Here is a 21,049-nt window from a genome sequence, read left to right as displayed (position 1 = left end):
AAAGTTCATGGCCCTGGGGCTCCTGAGTCCCTGTCCCAGGCAGCCAATTCCTCCTTCAGACAGTCCTCCAGGACCAAGGCCAGGCTTCTCCGCTGGCACACACAAACTCCCTCTCTGCATACAGACAGTCCCATTGCTATCTTAGAGAGTCATGGCTCAGGAGTGTGAAAGCCTTTTAAGCCTCTCCCAGCTCAGAGAAGGATTTGGGGCAAGCTACATAACCTCTCCCGTTCTGAAAAAAAGGACAATGATTCCTGCCCTGCCTTCCTCTACAGGAGGCTATTGTGAGAATCCTATTCTTTAATGTATGGGAAAGCAGCTGATAAACTATAAAATAAGGGCTGGGTACAATTGTCCCCAACTGGATCATCATCACAATATACACAAGCTCAGACGAGCCAGGTGCAGGCACATGATGGTAAGAGCATGCGCGCGCGCGTGTGTGTGTGTGTGTGTGTGTGTGTGTGTGTGTGTGCGCGCGCGCATACGGCTGCCTTACTACACGCTATAACACTCCAATACCAATATTTCATGGTTTGGGTTTTCACTGTGGGTTTTCACCATCTATGTCTCTATTCAGGCAGTGAATCAACTGTATTGATGTGTCACAGTCAGAATGCAGAGGCAGAGTTTTCCAGTTAAAAAAGAAAGGGAGTAAAAAGCCTTGTAGTGGGTTTGACAGGGAGAGGGAGACGGAGACGGAGAAGGAGAGGGAGAGGGAGAAGGAGAGGGAGAGGGGGGGGAGAGAGAGAGAGAGAGAGAGAGAGAGAGAGAGAGAGAGAGAACGTACACACACACACACCCCTATGCCTCAAGGAACTTAAGGACTCAAATAACTGAATATAAAAAAATAGAGAAAGAAGCGGGTGGAGAGTCATAAAATAATGAGTCCTGAGACTGGTCAATCCAGAAGGCTTCCTGGAAGAAGGGATAAAGTCTGAGCCAGATTTTGGTAGAAAGGCTGGACACGCAGGCGGCAGGGAAAATGGCTTTGGGAGGAGGACAGAAAAGATCAGTTTTCTGCATTCTGTTATCAGATAACAATAGCTATACTTCACTCCTGTAGAGCAGTTAAGGATTTACAAGGCTCTTCCACATGTATTTCCTCATCTGAGTCTCATTACAGTCCTCTGAACTAGACAAGTCAGTTTTTATTATCCCCATTTTATAGATGAGGAAACTGAGGCTCAGAGAAGTGATTTTCCCAGTGTCTCCAAGCTCACAGGCAGTAGAGCTAGTGAAGTGCCCAGGGCTCCTGACTCCTACCTGGCCCGGCACCTTTCCACAGCCTCTCTCCAATCCTACCCCACTACCTTGTCTGCTTCTGTCTGTAAGCTCCTTGGGGGCAGGTACCGGGCCTGGGGAATAGACTCTGGACTCTGGGCAGTGCTTGGGAAATGAGTCTAGTATAGACAGTGGTGTCTCTAGGGTCAGACAGAAATGAGGTCCTGCCCATTTACCTTGACTCAGCCTGTTAGTTTCCTCTGCACCTTAGTTTCAGTTTCCACATGCACGGAACAGACTGTTACAAAGATTAGAAGAGAGAACGCCATTGAAGCACTTAGCACTGTGCCCGGCACACAGTATTTGCTCACTTAATTGCAGCCACCATCATTAAGCTCTGGGTTATTGGGTTATTATTGCTCATCAGAAAGACTTTCTTCATGGCCGTTTTTCACCAGTTTCTCCCTTCCAGGATAAATGGGTCATTTAACACCCACACTGTGACCATTCATTACTGTCCTAAGAGGGGGTTCTCAATGAGCACAAGTGATACACCTCTCCCTCCATCCACCTGGCCCATGTGTCCAGCCCAGACCCCACGGCCTGGAGGGGCCCTCAGATCGCTCCTGCACCAGTGGGTGTCAGGCCTGACCCCTCAGCCACCTGTTGAAATACATTTCAGTCACCAGAGCTCTCATTTCTATTAAAACTCCATTTGCCAAGAAAGTGGAAAGGTAATTATGAATCCCAGTCTTAAATCACTCTGCCGCTGAATTATTAAAGGGAAGAATTAAAAATAATCAGGCTTTTTCATTACACTTCATAGCAGGGAAATTAAAGGTGTAAGAATGTATTTTTTTCCACGAATTTAAGTATTCATTTTGGAGATTTATAGGGGAGTTGAAATGATTCCCTGCATGCCCAGCTCTCCCTTTTATGAAAGGGGGAGAGGGGGAAAAAAACCTTGTAAAATTAAGAGGGAGATAGAGCGAAGAAGGGATTTAACATAAAGAAGTACAACTGAGTGTTTTGCATTTTAATACATTTTTTTTCTGCACAATTACACCATTGAGTGATATGGCAGAGAGAGATTAGGCTGCTGCTAATTTCAGATACTGGTTGCTGAAATGGCATGGGGGTCTCACCAGGTGTCGGGTCAGGAAAAGCATGCTGGGGCATCCAAGCCGGCTCCCCAGATCTCCAAGCACTGGGAGGCAGGGACTGGGTCAGCGCCAAGCTCCTGGCACCCTCTTTTCCAGGCGGAGAAAAGGATGAGGGACGCCGCCATTCATTTCATGGAGCAGAAATCCAAGGCACCAAGAAAGGGGAAAGCAGCAGCCAGGAGCCCAGGATCAAAATGGGAGGGACACAGAAAAGTACTTCCCAGCTAGTTTTCAGGTCTGGAAGAAGGTGGAAGGGAGAGAGATGGGGGTGACCTTCTACCTGTGTCCCTCCCCCTGCTCCCTCCCAAGGTGGAGCGTGAGAAACAGAACTGTCCAGAGTTAGGAGAGAGACAGGAGGATTCTGGAAGGTCTCGGTCCTCAGAACTGAATCCTGAGAGCCCCTGATGGAGGAGGCCAAGGACTGATGAAGTCCCTGCCTTCCCCATTCCCAGTCAGTGGGGCAGGGGGTGAGGGGAGGGAGGATGCAGACCAGACTCCTGGGATCCAGGTGACGAGCAGGTGTAAACTCCTCCTATCTTGGGACCCAGTGCGGAAGGGGGAGACAATGACAGCAGAGCTGGAGGGGATTCATCCAGGGAGGCTTCCAGGAGGAAGGGAGCTGAGAGAGAAGATAGTGGGCAGGCAGACAGAGGCACCAGAGCACAGAGCATATTCGTCTTCCGGCTCCACGGCAGCTGGAGACCACTGCGCTCTCTCCCTGCTGGGGGCAGTTTGAGGACAGAACAAGAATCAGATGCCATCAACACACAAGCATCACTGGCAGCAGCTGGGTAGTCCCAAATCAGACCCAGGGGAGGATGCTAAGAGCAGGCCGGTCCCATCCAGATGTGCTTCAACAGCTGGCCTACCTCTCCCCGGGGACACCAAGCTGGAACACTTCTGTCCTGCGTCCCTTCCACCTACACAGGCAGTGACTGGACCAGGGGAGGGGGGTGGGGCTCCCTTGATAGAGCCACTCAGCTGCCTGCCCCCTCCCCCGAGATGGTAATGAATTGCAGGGAAACGCGCTGAGAGGTGTCAGAACAATTTCTATTAAACATAATTTCCTAATGAAAAGGTTACGAGGGAGCCGGTGGAGCTAATCAGGATTGAATGCTCACTCAAACCCGCTCTGAGGGAGGGGCCTCGAGGCCTGGTCCCTGGTTCCACCTTGCCTGAGCTGGAGGGAAGGGCTGTGGGGCTGGGTAAGGCCCTGAACTGTGTTCCATGCATCCACCTCAAGGTCTTGTACATGCCCGTTGTTAAGAGCTTGCAGGGTGCCGGGCACCCTGTTAAGTGTTTCCACGTATCACGTTCTCGCAACATCCCGGCAAAATTGAAGTTCTGTCCTCCTTTTCAAGATGAGCAAATTCAGACCCTGAAAGGCCACATGGCTTGCTCAAGGTCACATCTCCAGCAATTAGGAAGCAAAGGCAAAATTCGAACCCAGGTCTGTCTGATCACAAGTCGTACTGCAGCGCTGTCATTTCTTCCCAGCTCGCTGGCCCTGTCCTATCCCATGGTTGCAAAGTCCTTTGGAAGGGCAAATGGAGCCCTAGAAATGGGGCAGGGCAGGGCAGGGGCAGGGCAGAAGTGCAGCAGACTCAGCTTAAGTCGTTCCCAGGTATCCAGTCTCTCACTGATACCTTGCATATCTGTGAGTAAAGAAACCAAGGTCATTTTCTACATGGCCCTGTGTCTCCTCAGAGACTGGCAGGCACAGTGCCCTACTGAGCCCAGAGGGGCATGTAGGTCAATGCAGCCAACTCAAGGGCGCTGAGAGGCTTTGAGTCTGTAACTTGAGACCATGAGGCACCGATCCCATGCAGGCCCCCACCCCACCTATGGTCCCAGAAGAGTGTCCCCCAACAAAGCTTGTCTCTGATCAGGGACCCTGCCTCTCCACTCTTCCCTCACCCTGGATCTCAGATGCTACATCATGGCTGTGCCGAGGGTGGGGCCGACGTGGCCGTAAACGAAGAAAAAGGAAAAGGGCTTTTGCAGAATGTTCACAGATCCTCCCTAAGCCCTCAATTATAAACTCTTTAGAAATGGCCTTGGCCTTTACTGGTGGGAGGCTGGGAGTGGGGGATGGAGCAGGAGGAGTGTGGATCTGAGACCAAATGGTAATAAGTCCCATTCTCTTGCAATCCAGAGGCTCCCAATACCACCAAAGCCCAGCTGGGAACAGTTTTCAGGAACATTGGGGCTTTGCTCTACCAGAAGCTTCTGCAGCTGTTAAGATACTTTTTTGGAGGGGGGGGCGGAATGTTCCAGATGTGCCCTTGGGGACAGAGGTAGGACTTTAAAGTCCTCCAGGAAGCTCACCGCCACCCCTATACCCTGTGGGAGAAGAGGGGCTGAGCTGGGAGGGGCCCAGATCACAGAATTCCTTCCCCCCTCCCTTCGGTGCCCATCAGGCACGTCCCCTGCTCCTCCCCATCCACTGCCTCTCCACCCCAGGCGAGGAGCCCCGGGTTTTGCACCCCGCCCCCAGCAGGGCACACGTCCCCATCCCTCATTACGATGAAGCTGTCACCGACTGCCAGAGCCTGCCTTCCTGGGACCTTCAAAGCCAGGAACAGCATGAAATATGCAACCGCCTTCCCAGCTCCCACTCCCCGCTCAGCCCCCTCCCTCTAATTGCTCCGTGCAGATTAAACTTGGATGTCACGGCTCTGGCTGAGGACATCCAACACTTACATTCTCCAAAAGCAGTGGAGGCTGCTTCTGCCTCTAGGCAAGAGGAGCTCAGTTCCCGAGCGTCTGAGGTGCTACCCCGCCACCCCCGACCCAGCATGTGGGGAGCCCCACACCGCTCCCCATGAGGCCATCTCCTTGCTGCCAGTGCACCCCTTAGGCTGAAGGCTCCCTGGAAGGTCAGCAGAGCTTTTGCTGAAAACAGCAGTGGTTCTCCAAGTGCGGTCCCTGGACCAGCAATAGCACCATCACCTGGGAACCTGTTAGAAATACAAATTCTCAGACCCTGCCCCACATGTACGGAATCAGAAACCGGGTGCAGGGCCCAGCAATCTGAGGTCTAGCAAGCCCACCAGACAACTCTGATTCATGGTCATGTTTGAGAACAGCTGAGCTAAAGACCCGCTCAACCAACATCCAGTCAACTGGACAGATCCCCCTGGGCCCCCGGGACTATCTATGCTAAAGCTTCAAGAAAGATACCACCTCCCCTGCACCGAGCTGATGGTCCAGGGCTGATAGGAGAGGCGATAATTAAGGCAAGACCAGCCTGAGGATCCCGGAAGGTGCAGAGGAGGACAGCTGATGCTACAGGGAATGAAGGTCCTAAGACAAAGGGAATTCAACTAAATTGGGCCCCCCCCCCAAAAAAATACGTTGAGACCAAATGCAAATCGACATCACAATGAGATATCACTTCACACCTATCAGGATGGCTACTATTTAAAAACAAAAAAGAAAGAGGGGCACCTGGGTGGCTCAGTTGGTTAGGCGTCCAGACTTCAGCTCAGGCCATGATCTCATGGTTTGTGAGTTCAAGCCCCGCATCAGGCTCTGTGCTGACGGCTCAGAGCCTGGAGCCTGCTTCGGATTCTGTGTCTCCCTCTCTCTCTGCCTCTCCCCCGTTCACACTCTGTCTCTCTCTGTCTCTGTCTCTCTCTCTCTCTCTCTCTCTCTCTCAAAAATAAACATTAAAAAAAATTTTTTAAGGGAAGAAAAAATTATTTTCTTTCAAGTGTTGGTAAGGATGTGGAGAACCTGGAACCCTGTGCCCTGCCGGTTTAGAATGTAAAATGGTGCAGACACTATAGAAAACAGTATGAAAGTTCCCCTCAGGGGCGCCTGGGTGGCGCAGTCGGTTAAGCGTCCGACTTCAGCCAGGTCACGATCTCGCGGTCCGGGAGTTCGAGCCCCGCGTCGGGCTCTGGGCTGATGGCTCAGAGCCTGGAGCCTGTTTCCCATTCTGTGTCTCCCTCTCTCTCTGCCCCTCCCCCGTTCATGCTCTGTCTCTCTCTGTCCCAAAAATAAATAAACGTTGAAAAAAAAAAAAAAAAAAAAAAAAAAAGAAAGTTCCCCTCAAAACTAAAAATAGAACTACCACGTGAGCCAGCAATCCCACTTGTGGGTATACCCAAAAGAATTGAAAGCAGGGCCCTGAAGAGAGATTTGCCCATCAATGTTCACGTCAGCTCTATTCACAAAAGCCAAGGTGTGGAAGCAATCCAAATATCCACTAATAGATAAACAGGTAAACAAAATGGGGTCTATCCTATGGTGGAGTATTATTCGGCCTTAAAGAGGAAGGAAATTCTGACACGCTACAATATAAATGAACCTTGAAGACACTGTGCTAAGTGAAATAAGCCAATCACAAAAGGCCAAAAACTGTATGATTCGACCTACATGAGGTACTTAGATTCATAGAGACAGAAAGTGGAACGGTGTTTGCCAGGGGTGGGGGAAAAGGGAATGGGGAGTTTTTGTTTAATGGGCAAAGAGTTTCAGTTTGGGAAGATGAAAAAGTTCTGGGGAATCTCTTGCACAATAATGTAATTATAATTAATGCTAGTGAACTGTACACATAAAAATGGTTAAGATGGCAATTTTGTGTTATGTGTATTTTACCATAATTTAAAATTTTTTAAATAATAATTGGGGCCAAAATGTGGACAGGAAAGGGGACAATAACCCTAGCAAGCCTCGTGCGTGCGTGCATCCATCTGCCAACACATCCTCTACTTCACTGGGAGAAGAGCAGAGCAGGCGTGACTATCCTATTTTACAGGGAGATGAGCCAGAGAGGAGGGGTGCCCAGCCAAGGTTTCGACACAGTGAGTGGGGAGCTGGGGCCGGGGCTCGGGTCCTGGCCCCACACTGGCAAAGAACTCTCACAGTAAAAGCCCCTCCAGGCCCTGGAAGCTGCAGGTCTGCGCTGTGGCAGATTCTCAAGAAGCTGAGGGTGGTCGTGCAGGGGCCCTGGGGTCAGGCTAGAGGGGTAAGACCATGGTGTACATCCTGGGATTGCACCTGCTGCTCTGAACAATCATTAACAGTCCTTCCTTCATTTTCAGCAATGTCCCAGTCTGGAAGACAGATAATGGCCACCCCAACTATAAGTGACTGGAAAGCCAAGGAGCACAGTTGAGTGGAATTTGACTGGAAAGAGGAAGCAACCCAGCTTCTTGGGGAGAACAGCCTCTTACAAGGATCTCAGAAGGTTCTTCTGACTGTGAGCAGAAGACCCAACAGAGGGAGGAGGGAGGAGATGGAGGCCGAGGACTGGAGCACGAGAGGGGTGGAGGGCCAGTAGACTGGGACACACAGGCCTTCCTGTGGATCCTGAGGAACATGGCATGCCTTCTCCTGGATGCCATTCTCCCCCATTACCTTCTCTATCTCACCCCTTGGGCTCTCTACCTGGAACACAAGAGCAGGCCCCCCTCAGTAGGAATTGGCCATGGGCTCTTTTCCCCTTCTGAGCTTTTTCCAGTGCCTACCTTTGGGCCAAGACAATGTCCAGACCAACTCACACCAGCCACCCCGTCCCATCAGCCCATCTCAGCCTGGGCTAGCTTCTCTCCTTCAGTGCCCACCTCAATCCCAACTCACCCCTCCAGACACTAAAAAAGCCGCATGCTCTCGCCCCTACAGCTGTTCCCCCCAACCCTTCTCTAGGACCCTCCCCTTTCTAACCTCCCCAGCTTCACAGGTGCACAGCCAGAGGCTTCTATTTTACTCCAAGCAACTCCACCTGGTATCCTTGCAATCTGAGGTAAGTTATTTCACTTCTCTGCATCTCCACTTTCTAGACTTCAACATGGGACTACATTCCATTCAGAGAGTGCTGTGGGCTTTAACGGGATCAGCATGTGAGGGGCCTCTGGATGGTAGTATCATGTCTGATAACTTCCTGCATCCTCAGCACTCCTCAGCATTTATGTACAAACCAGCCACCTGCTTTGCCTCTGTGAGAGTTTCCTCCACGAGGAGTACCCCACTCTTCTCTTCCTCCCCCACACAGCATGCACAATGGGCCAGAGGCTGGAGAAGACCACAGTCAGAGACACACGGCAGATGGAGAGCAGTGGACAGGAGCCACGGCCCACCCTATCCTTCACCTTTGCAAAATAATAACAATGTCTTCTCCAAAGCCTTCCCCCCTTGAGGAAATGTTCTCAATACCGACTTTGATGTGACTTTGTCGATCCCTGGCAGTGAGGGAGGTTGGAGCACATGGCTAAGTTCCAGTGCCTGCCACAGATGCTCAGCCATGTTTAGAAGGACGGAGAGAAGAGGAGGGAGGGAAGAGCCAGTCTGCATAGGAAGAGCCAGACTGCTCAGGTTCAGTCTGAGACAAGGGTGAGGAGCGAAGTGAAATGCTAGGGTTGATGTTACACCTGGAGATAACGTTTAAGATTCATCATAGGGAAGGGATAGGGTTGGGCCGAACTTCAGATTCATATTGGGTTCCAGTGTGAGTTCTGGTTAGAGTTCTGGTTAAGATGAGCTCTCGGGTACAGGCTGTGATTAGGGACTAGGTTACTGCTAGCACTAAAGCTTCAGCTAAAATTCATCTTAGAGCTAGATATATCTGAGGGTTCTGGGATCTGCAGCAGAGTATCAGTGCTACGGGCTTGGGCAGGGGCTCTGCAGACAACAGGCCAGACCGTTCCAGATGGGATCTGAGGCCAGTACCGTGGACAGCTCCAAGGAAAGCACCTTGGTAAGCAAAGGAGCCTCTGAGATGTTCCTAGCTGCCCTCCCCCCCCCAACCTCCTCCCATGACATCACGACTCTAAGTTATTCACGCAAGACTGACCCCTGAGATGACCAAGAAAGCACCATATCTTCTAGGGAGTTTGGGTCTCCCATCTTAGGGCCTTTGCCTTTCCTCCAAAATCATTAGACCCTATATCTCCTGGGCCTAGATTCTAGAGTCTAATTGAAAATCTCTGGTTTGGGCCTTTACAAGATGATCATTTTCCTAAAAATCAAGGCTTTTCAAATTCCACTCTTGATGGCCACATTCACTCTACTCTGTGTGACATAACTCATTCCTCTGATACTCTTCTCCACGGGGAAGACAGAGAGATTCCCCAAGTCTTTTCCTCTCCTCCCTCTCATTTCTCCTTTCATCACCTAAGCCCAGGGGTAGGATGGACACAGGCGAGGTCCTCAGGTAGGTGCACAGCATAGAGCACACAGGGGCAGGCAGGGTGCAAGCGACCAGACTGACAGCTGTTCTTCCCCTATGCAGCCCCAGACACCTCCATCACCAGAAGAGGAGGCATGGGCCAGGGATGTCTTGAAGGACACCAGATGCAGTCCTGGGGATCTATCCAACCCATCCCTTGGAGGTCACTGGGGCTGGGGGCAAAGGTGATCCTCGAGAGCAAGAAGGTACTAGTCTGGGAAGGCTCTGGGGGAGCAGCAAGTGGAGCCTGGCTCCCCTCCTGTCCCTCTGTAGTAATTAACAGGCCTTTGTTCCTGTCCCTGATCTCGTCTGGCAGAGCCTTAATCATCCTCTTCCCGGCAATGAGCAGCCTTCTCATTAGGGCCTTAAGAACCTCTATTATAAACATGTAAATGGAACTCAGCGAGGAGGGAAATATTTGACTGCTCCAATTTCCTTTGTGCCGCTGCCAGCTTCGGGCTGCGCACGCCTGTGATTTCACTGCTCAGCAGCCCAGCACCAGCACGCTGCCCCTACCACCCTGTCACACAGCTCCATCTTCTCCTATTGGAATTTAATTACCTTCTCTGGCGAATGTTTGGAGAACCCCTCTCCATCAATTGATTCTGAAAGTCCGGTTTTTTTTTCCAAGATACTCGATGGCACTTGGGCTGATGGCAGCCTGGGACCAGGTGGACCCAGGGCACAGGGGACGCTTTAACAACAGGGTTAGGAAGGATCATCAGAGTTATACCCCTGCCTCTGAGAAGGTCAACACTGCAGCCATCCCAGATGGGTGGGAGTCTCTCTTCTTTAAGGTCTACAAAGAAGCATATTCCTGAGACTCCTGCTGGTCTGGACTAGAAGTTCTTCCTGATGTCTGCCTGATCCTGGATGAGTTTGTTTGTTTGTTTGTTTGTTTGTTTGTTTGTTTGTTTGTTTGTTTTTCCCAGTTTAGTCCTTGATGAAAAGGGAAGAGTGCTATTAGGTAGAAATTCCATCCACTGCCTGAGAATGAACCTGATGATATGATCACCATCTCCTCCCATGTGGGATCATTATGACTCTTTATTGTCAAGGGAAAAATGGAGACTTGCTCCCTGCAGGTCCAGGGCAGTTGCGTGTTAAGGACTCCCTGGCATGCTGAGTCTTCCGTGCAGAAGTCTTCATATGCCTGAATCCTCCTTTATGCTAGAGATACCAGAGATGCTTGTTCCCACTTGTCTTCTTTCTGAAGCCCTTGTCAAGTCTAAATTTCCATTCTATTCATTCTTCAAAACCCAGATCACTTCCCCTCCACAAAGCTGTCCCATACCATTAAGCCATAGCCATCCCCCCCACCACTAACTTTAGGTGGCCACTGTTTGTCCATTTGATGGGTGTCACCTGTGTGACAGGTTCCTGTTGGCCCATAGCTGGTCATATGTGTAAGTTGCATACATCTCCCCAGTTTGGATGAACTACTCCAAAATGTCTCTCCTGCAAGGTGGAACTCTCCTCACAGTTCTCAGCACACAGCCTGGAACAGGCTACCACCAGGAAAATTAGATTTGAGTTGGCTGGAAGGTGGGTGGATGGGTTGGCAAACTGGTTAGAGGGTTGCTAGTTGATGGGGTGGTAGGATGGGTTGGTGGACGAGAAGGCTGATTGTGGATGGACTGGTTTATCTGTTAGAGGGTTGCTGGGGTGGTACGGTAGTGGGAAAATGGGTGTGCCAGTTACCATCTGATTGCCTGTGATCATGGCTGGACTCTGTAAACATTTCTCCTGTACAAGCTGGCTGTGTTAAGCTTTGTCAAAGGGACTGGAACACTGCTGGATGAAGGGACTTCTCTTCCAGACCCCCACAAGGAGGCATCCCTCAGCATACTGCTTCCTCCAGTGCCCCAGAAGGCAGCTTTCCAGGGAGTTCACCGGCATGGCAACTCAGAAAATTCTTCTGCCGCCCAGTGGGTCTCGTTGTACCCTCCTTTAATAGGGTCATGATGTCAGCCCTGAGTGTGTGTATGTAAGGAAGGCTCTTTGGGATTTGTTCCTTCTTATGATGCTCTGCCTCAGCCCCAGAGGTAGTAGCCACTCTCCATACCTGCTATTCCTGTGTTTCTTCACAGTAGATAGGCAATCCCCTGTTAGTAGGTAAACCTTAGTAAGTCTTCTCTGGTTATAGTTAATAATTCTTTACATTAAACCTCTCCTGTTAATATTACTGTGTGTCTCTATCTCGTGAATGGACAGTGGGGGTAAGGGTTGATTGGTGAGTTAGCTGACAGGCTCGTTAGTGGGATGGTAGGATGTGGACAAACAGGTTGGTGGACTGGTTGGCTGGCAGACCGGCTGGTTGGTGGGCAGGTTGGTAGTTGCTTAGAAGGTTGCTGGGTTGGTGATGTGGCATGGTGTAGGGTTGTGTGTTCATGGGTGGTTGGTGGATTAGTTAGTAGGGTAATGGTTTGATTGACAGGTCATTGGACTCAGGTGGCTGATGGCTTCATTGGAGAGTCAGTTGATAGGCTGTGCTTTAGGATATGGGGTTAGCATCATGTCAGAGGGAAAAACAAGCCCCAGGGAAGCCCCTGTCATGCCAGTGAATCTCAGTCTCCACTTCTGCCCTACCCAAAGGGGCCCAGCCTTCCCCCCAAGCTGGAACCCTCACAGCCATGCCACAGCTACTGGAACACCTCTGCAAAAAGAAGCAGCAGCATGAAGAGGAGGCTTGCGGAGAACAGGGAGAGGGGCCCCAGGGGATAACAGGCATTAAGGCTGGCCTATAGCCCTCTACTGTCCCATGCTGCACGCCAGCTGCTCCTACAGGCTCTGACAAAGCCCCCAAGGTACCATCTGATTGCCTGGCACCCAGAGGGTTTTCCAGAAAGGGGACTGAAACTCTCTGTCCTTCAGGATGGATTTTTGTCTCTGCCCCATGAAATCTCCTGAGACTAGAAGATCTCAAAGCATGGACATCCTTCAGGTGATGGGCCATCCTTCTAACCCATCCAGGCTTGGCATTCATCCAGCACAGTCCACCACTGCTGCACCTCTCAGGACTCAGGACCCAGACCCCCTTCTTCTGTCTGTTCGATCCCTGCCACCCTCACTCAGCTCTCCCTCTGCCACACCATCCCTCTCACCCCTCCCTCTTCTTGACTGAGCGAGGTCTCTGAGGCTGAGCTGAAACCCAGCAAGGGCTTGGTCCCCTTCTCTGTGGCCCTCCCTCCTCCTCAACCACCCCCCTAGGTCCCCACCCTAATGCCCTGTAGGTGGCCTGGCTCACACCCCAGCCAGAGCCACCAAGACATTTCCAAATTGCATCTTTCAAGTATCAGAAAAACAGATTTCAGAAGGAAATTGCTTTTTCCCCTGCTCGGTCCAGATGGGCTACTTGCTACTTGCCTTTTTCCCTCCCTCACAATCTCATGGAAAAATGAGATCATGTCTATCATGTCTCTGGGTTGGGGCCAGTCTCTATCCCTCCTGAGGCCCATAGGCATCAGAAAAGGCCATGCCCTGGGGGGGTGGAGTGGGGCAGGCACCCCAGCTTCCAGGCCTGTGGATGAGCTCTATTCCAGGGTCCCCCAGGGCCATAGACCAGGCCCTGGGAGAGGCAGGGGCAGGGCATACACGGTGAGGGCTCCCAGAGGCAGAGAGCAGGACTGTGTTGGCACAAATCTGTGAAATGGTAGGTTGGCTCTGTTTCCTGATGCGCCCCTGCCCCCACCCCCCTGCAACATCCATAAACTCACAGGCTACCACCACCCCTGCTGGCCCTTTCCAGGCCTTCCAGATTCACCACCCTGTGGGCCCTCTTCCCGCAGGTGCTGCAGGTCAGGGCAAAGCACCTAATTAACCCCATCATGCCCAGAGCACCGGCCACATGTGCCAGGCCTCTGAGGCCTCAAGAGAGCACTGGCCTGAGGCAAGAGGCCCAAGCTCCAGTCCTGTTCAGAAAGCCCCTTCCCCTCTCTCAGCCTCCATTTCCTCACCTGGAAGGGGCAGGATGAGCCCCACACTACCAGCTCAGAGGTGAGGCCATGCCAATGCAATGATGATGAATGGGAGGCAGCTTGTAAGGAAACAGCCTCCTACTTCTTGAACTCTCATGCCATGCCACACACCATGCAGAGTGTCTTAAACACTTGGGCTCATTTTGTCTTCACAAGGACCCTGCAGGTAGGTCTGCTGTCATCTCATCTAAGAAGAACGAGTCAAGGTGCAGAGAGGCTATGGAACTGCCTAAGGTCACACAGCAGACAAGGCATGGAGCCAGGCCTCAAGTCCTTGTCCTTGATCTGCACCCTGCATTCTCAGGCGCTGTTCTGTGTTTCTTAAAAGAAGCCTTCAGGAAGACCATCACCCAGTGGAATATGTGGAGGAAGAATTTCAGGCCGTGCATATATGGAGGAAATACAAGAGTGGAAAGCAACTTCTAGAACCCTTAAATTACAGTAATAGTGGCTAACACTTGCTGAGCACTGACTATATGCATGCATTCTTCTGAATTCTTTATTGTATCAGTCACTTAATCCTTACAACAATCCTATGAGATAAGTACTATTATCTCCAATATGCAGTTGGGGAAACTGAGGCACAGAGAGGTTATATAACTGGTTTGAAGGCACACGACCGGTTAGCCACTACACCTTACAGCCCAGTGCCGGCACCAGGGATGTTGTTTCCCCTACTTCAGGCTCCTCTTCCCAAACCAGGGGGCCGGGGAGGGGCGGGGGGGACCATGGAGTGAAGAGGGGCTAAGCGTCAGAGTGAGAACCCCAGACCTAGGGCCTACGGGGAGGGTGATCTGGCTTTCAGATCCAAGTCCCCTTCTCTCTTGGTCATAGCCCTTCCCCCACCCCAACAGTCCGGTCAGTGCTGCTCAAGGCCAAGGTGCCGATGAGGGTTCAAGGTAGAAAGACGTAGGCGTGCCTGTGACACATGGCTGTGCGGCCAGCACCTCTGCCTGGTTCCTTCCACCCCACACCCCACCCTAGCCCCCCAATCTCCTCCTTGAGCGTCCCTCACCTCTGGCCCTCTGTGCCAATTGTTCCTGCCTCCCCCATATCCATCTGTCCCTTTTCCTGGCCCCAAACTTCAGATACTGAAGTCTGAATGGCTGAATACCAGCCACTGTGATGGTAATAGGAGGCCAACAGCCAAAGGGGCAGCGACTTCACCTGGGAATGAGGCTGTGAAGTCCAAGGCTGGCTGGGCGGGGCCAGGGAGGAGGGAGCTTATCAGGTGACTAGGAACAAAAGTTTATCTGTGGTTGAGCAAATCCCACTGACTCTTAAAGAGGGCCTGTCAGGGGGAGGGGCAGCAAAGGACCATGCCCCCACCCAAGAGGTCTGTCACCTTCAGCTTCCTCTCTCTGGGGCATCCTCCATCTCTACTTGGCCCTCCAGTCAGAGCCAGCCCCGCCCCACCCCACCCCCTACCCCTACACACTCTCACTCGTCTGCAGGGCTAAGATGTGCTGCACAAGATCTTGAAACACTCTGAAAGAATGCATAAGATTCTAAGATCAAACAGGGGCGCCTGGGTGGCGCAGTCGGTTAAGCGTCCGACTTCAGCCAGGTCATGATCTCGCAGTCCGGGAGTTCGAGCCCCGCGTCAGGCTCTGGGCTGATGGCTCAGAGCCTGGAGCCTGTTTCCGATTCTGTGTCTCCCTCTCTCTCTGCTCCTCCCGCGTTCATGCTCTGTCTCTCTCTGTCCCAAAAATAAATAAACGTTGGAAAAAAAAAAAAAAAGATTCTAAGATCAAACATACAAAGGGACCATTTCCTCAAAGCAAAAGAGTGGCCAGGCCTCATCTTCAGCCATGGGAGTGGGAAAGCCGGTCCACAAGTGACAGAAGACGGGGGCAGAGACCCAGAGATGGAGGTAAGGCACCGCGGATCGTGTCTGACAGAGACTCCAGAGAGAGACCAAGAGAAAGCCTTAGCCCTCAGCAGCTTCCCAAACTCCTGGGCCAGAAACACTCCCTTTCCTGTTAAAAACAATCAAGACACGAGGAGAAGAAAAACAGAATAACAAGATGAGATCGGAGGCGCAGTTTCAATACTCAGAAAAATTCACAAAATTAGCACCAGGCACGGGCGGGGCAGCCAAAACAGAGAGGAAACAGTAACAGTATCCGTGACAAGACCTTCAGGATCCGTGAGATACACACTTAGCGCTAGAAAGCAGGAGACGTTTGCCTATTTTGTTCATCATGGTCTCCACAGCACCTGGGATGGTGCCTGGCACATAGTAAGTGCTCAATAAATATCCTGAATAAATAAATGGATGAACACTGGTTTCTCCACACAGGCTAAGCTTTTTCTGGTACTTAGGTCTGAGGAGAAAAAAAGATATCTCATCTGTGGGCCACGGAGTAATGTGGTGAGGAATTCATTCGTTCATTCATTCATTCATTTGCCCCACAATGTTTATGGAGCCCCTCCTCACTCTGCTACGGGTCACTGAACAAAACATAAAAATTCCTACCCTCAGGGAGCTCCCACCAAGCACAGGGGGCGGGGGGAGGGTTGGCGGGTGGCCTCTCATCCTCCACCTTGGCACAAGCTAGATTCAGAGCAACTCCCCCAGACCCGGTGGTCAGCACAGGAGACGCCCTAAACCACGGGCCACGTTGAGATAAAAGGCAGCTCGACAGCCCAGGCAAGGACACACAGCCTGTCCAAAGGCCACCTGAGTGTCACCACTTCCATCCAGGCTACACACTCTGCCAACTGGACCGTGAGTTCCTCCGGGGCAGGACCGCAACCTATTCCTTTGTGACCCAACACCCACCCAGTACTGCCACGCTCACACGCACATGCACACACACACACACACAGAAGCACACATGTGCATTTGTATACCCATGATACACATACTCCCACACTCACACCTTACAGGTGGCTCCTTGGACAAGTAAACCCATCAACGCTTCCTTGCTCATTAAAAAGAAGAGATTTGTCCTGTCTAGGAGTTAGTCCCCACCAAAACACACACACACACACACACACACACACACACACACACACACACCCCACTTGATTTTGATGTTGTGTTTCAAGGGTTCGTGGCCATCCAGCAGGCCCTCCATGGACCCCAGGTTGAGAGCCCTGGGCTGGGATCCTGGTCAGGACCCCCCCCCAAGTTGGGGAGTTCACCCCCAGGGTCCTGAGCACCTCGTACAAGCCCAGAGAGCCTGCAGCTGACGAAGAGAGAAGGGTGTAAGCTGGCTACGGGTGTGCCGGTGCTCCCGAATGCTGGTTATCACTTCGTTCTTTCCAACAGTCGTTTGTTCAACTGCTTAGGCACGGGACATGGGAAAAAATGAGTCAGACGGTCTGGTCTAAACGAGGAAGAAAAATGAGCACTTCCTGTGTGACCGGATCCAGGCCCGGCCCTACACAACCTTCATCTCCCATCCCGACAACAACCCCAGCAGATACGGTAGAAGGTCTACAGTACCAGCCGCGGTGCCACACACAAACACCCCCCTACCCCAGGGCTTATCCCCCTCCACCCTTCAGAATCCTGAGCCCAGATGCTCACTCCTGGGTTGGCCCTCTGATTCCTCTACCTCTCCAGCTCATTCGCGCAGAGAAGCCTCTGGGTCAGGCCCCGCCTCTGCCATCAGTGGCATCGGCACGGTGAGCAGGTGAGGGGCCTGAGGAGGCAGAGAGGCATCTGTGGTGACGAGGACGCCCTGGGCTAGGCCAGCCTGCCCAGCCTTCAGGGTCCTAAAGCTGGAGAGAAATGGGAAGGAGGAAGCAGGGAGCTGGCAGGTGAGGCAAGGATGAAATATTGATGCCCGCGTCCTGGTAAAGCGGAGAACGCCGCATGTCCATGAATAAAACATGGGTCGGAGGAGCAGGCTGGGCAGCAGATTAATTAATCTAAGTGAGCGCTCTGCTTTGTGCTAAGGGAAAGTGGGGCGGTGGAGTAAACAGACTCACCTCCCAGCCGCTGCCCCCGAGGGCCCGATGCCGATCCTCTGTGCCAGGCAGGCAGCTGGGCAAAGCAAGGACGTGGGCAGACCAGCAGTGCCAAGCCCGCCCCGGCAGGGAGAGGGGCAGAGGCAGCCGGGAGGTCCAGGGCCAGTCTGGGCCCCTGGGCCCCAGGCTTGCCAGGGACCACGTGGGATGGCAGCTTCCCTGGCAGATGGGAACCACAGAGACCAGATGCTCCGGGGAGTCAGCTTTGACAGGTGCAGGGTCTCTGAGGTCAGTGAGGGGATATCAGGGCCCCTGGATCCTTTCCTGGAAACCAGGAGTACCTGGATAAGGGAGGGGGAAGGTAGAAAGAAGGTCAACGGCAGCACGTCTAGGACCTGGCATCGAAAGTTGGGCACAGGCTGGACTTTGCCCTGCGGGAAGTTGGCAGGGATGGAGGACTGCAAGCTCTAAAACACAAGGAAGGGTTGGATGGGGCTGTGACTATTTCTGCCCTACAAAACACTAACCCGGGGTTCCTGAAGGCTTTTTGCCTTAGGTACAGCATGGGACACGCGTTGGGGGAAGGGAGTGGCCCACAGAATTCTTAGATGGCGCTCAGAGCATCTGCTTTTATCCATCACCCACTGTACAGGCTGGCTTTCATAGGCTCTTGATAGTTTGATTTCCTAAAGGTTACACTAGGACTTTGTGGGACAGCGATGTTCCTCATCATGCTTCCCACCCCAGGGTCCTGCAGGAAGGCATCGGCTCCAGCATCTGAAGAGTCCTAACAGATACCCCCAGGGAAGAGCTCCCCATCCTCAGGGTGGCTCCTCCCCCCACCCCCAACCAGCTTCAGAGGGACCAGGGTGCCCTTTGCTCAGGACATCATCCTGGCATGCTCTGTATCTGTAGACAGCAGCCCCATCCTTAGAACCCTTCCCTAGGTGAGGGCCAGGTCCAATTCCAGATGACCTCACCTGATGCCAGCCGTGGCCCGGGGCAGACAGCAGGACACCTCCAGCGTGACTCATGGAAACTGGAAGCTAGACCCAGACCCAGCCATGGGGAGAAGACAGTAAAGGTGGGTGCAGCTGACATCATCACAGGCTGGTTCCCTCCACAGCCACAGCCATGGCCACAGCCTCCGTCTGTCTCCTCCCCCGAGCCCACCATGGCCTCCCCAGACCACAACAGCCCCAGCTCACAACATTGCCTATCTGTTCCACCCACTGGGCAATTCATCATGAGGAGCCCGCTGACATCTCTTGTACTCCAACTCAAATTCGTTATTTAACTTTTTCACACCTAGTCTCGTCTCTTCCAGTAATCCTTAGCTCCTTGAATATTGGAGCAAAGTCTTTTTGGTCCCTACAGTGCCCCCAATGACCTACACAGCCAAAGGCATATGGGAGGCATAGTATGCAGACGCTAGCATAAGTGAATGAACAATGAATGGCCCAGCCACCCACCCTCGCTCTTAGTCTGATTTCGGTGCCGTTAGTCCTCGCTCTATCTGCCTTCAAGGTGGAAACTTACTGAGAGCACCTGTCTGCATCAGCCCAGAACCAGACAAGGTGCGTGGCAAGCATCTAGCCTTCCCGACAATAAGGCAGACACGTCTCTCCCATCGGACAGACGACAAACTGAGGCTTAGCACCTAGCTGAGGTCACCCAGCTGGCAAATGGCAGAGCCAGGAATGGGTCCTGGTCTGAGCCCAGGCTCCTTGCTCACACCTCCACACGCTGATGGTGAGAACCAGCACGAATGCAGGGTTAGAAAGCCTGAGCTTGCCTCACCTCCCAAGGGGGAAAAGAAGGGTTCTCTGACTGTAGACGGTGGTCTGAGCTGGACATAGCCAAGTGTCCAAGGATGCCCCAGGACTGTGGGACAGGTCCCATGGCTGAGAGCAAAGAGGAGGCAGGCGGGAGAAGCCCCTCCCCTCTCCCAGGACTCTGAAACATTCCCCAGGGTCTAGCCAAATCCATTCAGAGGATTTTGGGTGGATTTGGCCACTCAAAATCCAGAGGAGACCAAAGGCTGGCTGCCTGGTCCCATATGCCTCACCATCACCAGGGCCTAGAGCGGAAAACAGGTGGCAGAGTTAGTGACCCTCCTCAGCCCAGAAATAATAACAGGGCTTCTGAAATCCTGCCAGAAACAGGCAGCAGACTGGCCCGGAAGCACATACATTGTCACGCATACATTTCAGCAATTTACCCTCAAAGCGGGGGCATCTAGAACGGCGGATTTCTGGGGGGGCGGGGGGGGGGGAAGTAGCCGAGGAGCCTGCCATTTCTGTGGTCACAGTGCCACCTGTTAGCTATACATGGAATAGCAGGGAGGAGTTGTCCAGCATACAGACCTTCCAGACTACTGGCATCCATTCATTCATTCAACAAATACTTACTCAGCACCTGCTGTGGGGCAGGCATTATTTCAGAGGCTGAGTATAGAGTAGTGAACAAAACAGACTAAAAGCGCTGTCCCTACAGCACTCACAATCTAGTGGGGGAAACAAATAATAAAGGCCAACACATACAACACACAGTATGTTAGAGGGGTAAGCACCGGGAGAAAAATCAGGAGGCAGGTGGGCAACGCCCAGTGATTGTAGATAGGATGGTCAGACACAACCTCACTGAGACACTGACACTTGAGTCAAGTCTGGGAGGAGATGAGGAGAGAGCCGTGTGGAAATCCGGGGAGGAACCTTCTAAACAGAAGAAACAGCAAGTGCCCAGGTCGAGCCATGCCTGCTGTGTCTGAGGAACAGAAAGAGGCCAGGAAGAATTAAATGGGGGGTGTGGGACAGTGGTAGGAGGTGGGACCAGATCCTATGGGACCTCTGAGGCCGCTGCAACGGCTTCTGTCCTGTGAAGTAGGACCTCACTGCAGCGTTCTGAGCAGAAAATACCATAATCCAACTTGCATTTTAAAAGGATCTCTCTGATGGGGCGCCTGGGTGGCTCAGTCGGTTGAGCGTCCGACTTCGGCTCGGGTCATGATCTCACGGTTCGTGGGTTCGAGCCCCGCGTCAGGCTCTGTGCTGACAGCTCCGAGCCTGGAGCCTGCTTCGGATTCTGTGTCTCCCCCTCTCTCTGCCCCTTCCCTACTCACGCTCTATCTCTCTCTGTCTCTCAAAAATAAACAAACATTGGGAAAAAAAATTAAAAATAAATAAATAAATAAATAAATAAAAGGATCTCTCTGGGCACTGAGTTGAGAATAAACTGAGGGGGGCACGGGTGGAAACAAGGGCACTGTCAGAAGGCGACTGCAAGCTCCAAGCAGGGGACGGTGGTGGCTTGGCTGGGGGTACCTAAGGGGACAAATGGGGAGAAGTGGCAGGATTTCTTGGGATGCAAGAGAAGGAGGAGTCAAGGCTGATCCTGAGGGTTTGGCCTAAACGACAGAGAGAACAGCACTGCCCTTACTGAGATGTGGGATTGGCACATCTCCCTCGATGGCAGGTAGTGGGAGCTTTGTTTGGTACTTGTCAGGTCAGGTAACAAGTGCCTATTAAGGGACAGGGAGATGAGATGAATGAATTTGGAGCTAAGGGGAGAGGGCCTGCCTGGAGCTATAA

The 21,049-nt window shown here is 52.3% G+C and overlaps 1 protein-coding gene across 1 annotated transcript in view; it reads right to left on the bottom strand.

The window, feature by feature from the left end:
- The window catches only part of LOC125176407 (uncharacterized), a 139,669-nt gene that overhangs the window by 100,739 nt on the left and 17,881 nt on the right, over positions 1-21,049 (bottom strand). The window contains exons 2-5 of the mRNA XM_047877768.1: positions 19,528-19,539; positions 17,801-17,926; positions 17,481-17,535; positions 16,707-16,827 (exon numbers count right to left, since the gene is read on the bottom strand). Coding sequence (XP_047733724.1) covers positions 16,707-16,827; positions 17,481-17,535; positions 17,801-17,926; positions 19,528-19,539 — 314 coding nt within the window. The remainder of the gene's footprint in view (positions 1-16,706; positions 16,828-17,480; positions 17,536-17,800; positions 17,927-19,527; positions 19,540-21,049) is intronic.

The sequence above is a fragment of the Prionailurus viverrinus genome, chromosome D1, assembly GCF_022837055.1.
Source record: "Prionailurus viverrinus isolate Anna chromosome D1, UM_Priviv_1.0, whole genome shotgun sequence".
Taxonomy (NCBI): Eukaryota; Metazoa; Chordata; class Mammalia; order Carnivora; family Felidae; genus Prionailurus; species Prionailurus viverrinus.
This window is presented reverse-complemented; position numbering and strand designations above follow the sequence as displayed.